This window comes from Aphanomyces astaci, assembly GCF_000520075.1.
Source record: "Aphanomyces astaci strain APO3 unplaced genomic scaffold supercont1.7, whole genome shotgun sequence".
Classification (NCBI taxonomy): domain Eukaryota; phylum Oomycota; class Saprolegniomycetes; order Saprolegniales; family Verrucalvaceae; genus Aphanomyces; species Aphanomyces astaci.
The window spans coordinates 1,589,297-1,591,627 of record NW_009798270.1 but is presented as its reverse complement, the minus strand read 5'-3'; the positions used below and the strand labels follow the sequence as shown (position 1 = coordinate 1,591,627).

Sequence of the window (2,331 nt, the reverse complement as noted above, 5' to 3'; positions counted from 1 at the left end):
TCAGAATATTATTTGACATAAAAATTTCTGAGGCATCCAAACTCGGCGTACCAGGTAATAGCATCCCCACTGCTGCAACTGTAAATGCTATCCCGAAAATTTACAGTTTTGACACCCACCCGGCGACTGTAAAATACAGGAAATTGTATAATTTTACCGCGAGACTGCAAATCCTCCAGATTTACAGTTTCGACAAATCAGCCAATAACATGTTATCAATGGATAATTTTGTCCAATCATCGGTGTCATGTAGTTGAAGGAAAGCCAACAATCACTTTCCTTTGAGCAAGTAGATCCTTCAAACGCGCTAGTGGCTCACACTTAATTAAACTCGCCGAGTGCATCGGCAACCCAACCAAAGCACAACCTTCGCTGAGCAGTGAGACAATTTTTCAGGTATAAATGACCGATTTTCCTTACTTGCATCAATCAACACATTAGAATAGTCGTATTCTCAACCGCATCGTTCATGATGAGTCCATATACCTACAGTATAACGGCCTCTTGTCCCCTAAAGCGTGGGTGAGCTTTGCTCCCCATTCTTTAAATCGACTGTGAGACCGAAATACTGTAGTCAGTCCCTACAAATTCGAGCATCTTCAGCCTGGCTATCCAGGGGCAGGGTGGACTGGCGGCCTACTATTGACTACATAGGGCGGGAAGGTGGTCAAGGATGTCACAAGTGAATTCCACGTCATCATTTGTATGGAGCGGTGTTGGACCTCTTGTTTTTTACAGCCTTTAGGTGACGCGCACTATGCAGTACTACGTAGTACTTCGAAGTATGTACCCGCGGGGGTACAGTAGGACGAAGTCCTGGGTTTACATGGTTACGGGAAGAAAATTTGCTTGAACAGTTCTCATATAAGTCTCGGCTGAACGCTATCCAGATTTTCTAAGCGTTTTCCCATAGTTTTTCCTATGTTACATTTGAATCCGACCAGCAAATCGCAATTCAAGTTTGGATAAAGGGGGTATTTTCTGCAGCACTACACGCGGTGCCTTGGGAGAGTGAGTTCTAATCGTGCCCTTCGCCGAATGTCCAATCGATTCCTCTTGTTGGGAAAAGACAGTAGAGGCAGGTAGGCCGCAGGGGTCGGTGGTAAATCCTGTTAAGTGCGTGTCTGAAGCAAATATCAAGAAAATACTTGTCCGAGTCATTATGGCAAGGGAAATAATATTTGTAATTAAAATAATGTTAATCGACAATTAACTACAAAGCATAAATACTCCGGAGTACTATTAAGTCCCATGCGCTGGCAAATTGCGATTATTGATTGTCATGGTTGGGAGATCCTATTAAATAATTTTTGTGATGGACATGCCGCCACCAATAGTATACCTTACCTTTTGAATTAATATACAATTATTATTTCAATACTGGTAATCGATAATTAAACTGCGACAATGTTTAATCTCTGGCAATGCGACAAACATTAATAAAGCTCTCGTCCATTAGGGTTAATTAATTGTCTCTCGAAATGGCTGCAACTTTTTTAGAATTATTTAGACTGCTGTGAATCGATCTAAAATATTATGTTCCCGAACAAGTCGTAGCAATGACGCAACGCACTACATATACACATATACAGATTGTACTATTAATACTGTAGTAGGGAACCCTGAACACCACTCGAGTATACACGTAATAAGCCACGCAGATTTCATAACGACTTGCTAGTTCCTAATAACATAGTGTCTGTTACAGGGTCCCGAGTCGCAAACACTCACCACAGGTGTCCACCCAGGGTCCCGAGTCGCAAACACTCACCACAGGACATCCTTAGGGGTGACACCGTGGGCGGCGGCAACGGCTCGGAAAGCTTGGGTCAGGCTGGTGCGATCAAAGGGTGACAGGTGACGGACAGTCCATGTATAGTGCGTGTCAGACAGTCCAGTTAGTTTTCATTCGTTAGTTTAGTTAGGGCTAGGTTCCCCATTGGCCAGGGGAATACCAGTCAGTTCAGAATTTGCTTCCTCGAGATCAATACACGGCGCCAAGTGTTCCTGGAGTTGCCGCTCCCCCAACATTGTGTTTTGATTTCGTGGATACGCCACAAAGTATACTTTAGTGCTACCGTCCTTTGCGGTAGAGACGTGTCTGGAAGACGCAAGTGAAGAACAAGAAGATCCATAGAGCGACATCGTGGAAGCGAACGTTACGGCGGAGGCCGTTATGGAGGCGACAGCGGCAGAAGCCGTGAGCGAGGCAGAAGCCGTGAACGCGACAGAAGTCGTGACCGTGGCCGCAGCCAAGGTCGAGGAACGACCGCGAACAATCGTTACATGGACCTACCAGTGTGTCCTAACCTCCACTCGATTGCCCAAACC

The 2,331-nt window shown here is 45.1% G+C and overlaps 1 protein-coding gene across 1 annotated transcript in view; it reads left to right on the top strand.

Annotated features, from left to right (window-relative positions):
- Nucleotides 1–2,176: 2,176 nt before the first annotated feature.
- The window catches only part of H257_04449 (hypothetical protein), a gene marked incomplete at both ends in the record, with an annotated part of 2,213 nt that continues 2,058 nt past the window's right edge, over nucleotides 2,177–2,331 (top strand). The window contains one exon of the mRNA XM_009828967.1: nucleotides 2,177–2,257. Within this exon, the coding sequence (XP_009827269.1) occupies nucleotides 2,177–2,257 (81 nt within the window). The remainder of the gene's footprint in view (nucleotides 2,258–2,331) is intronic.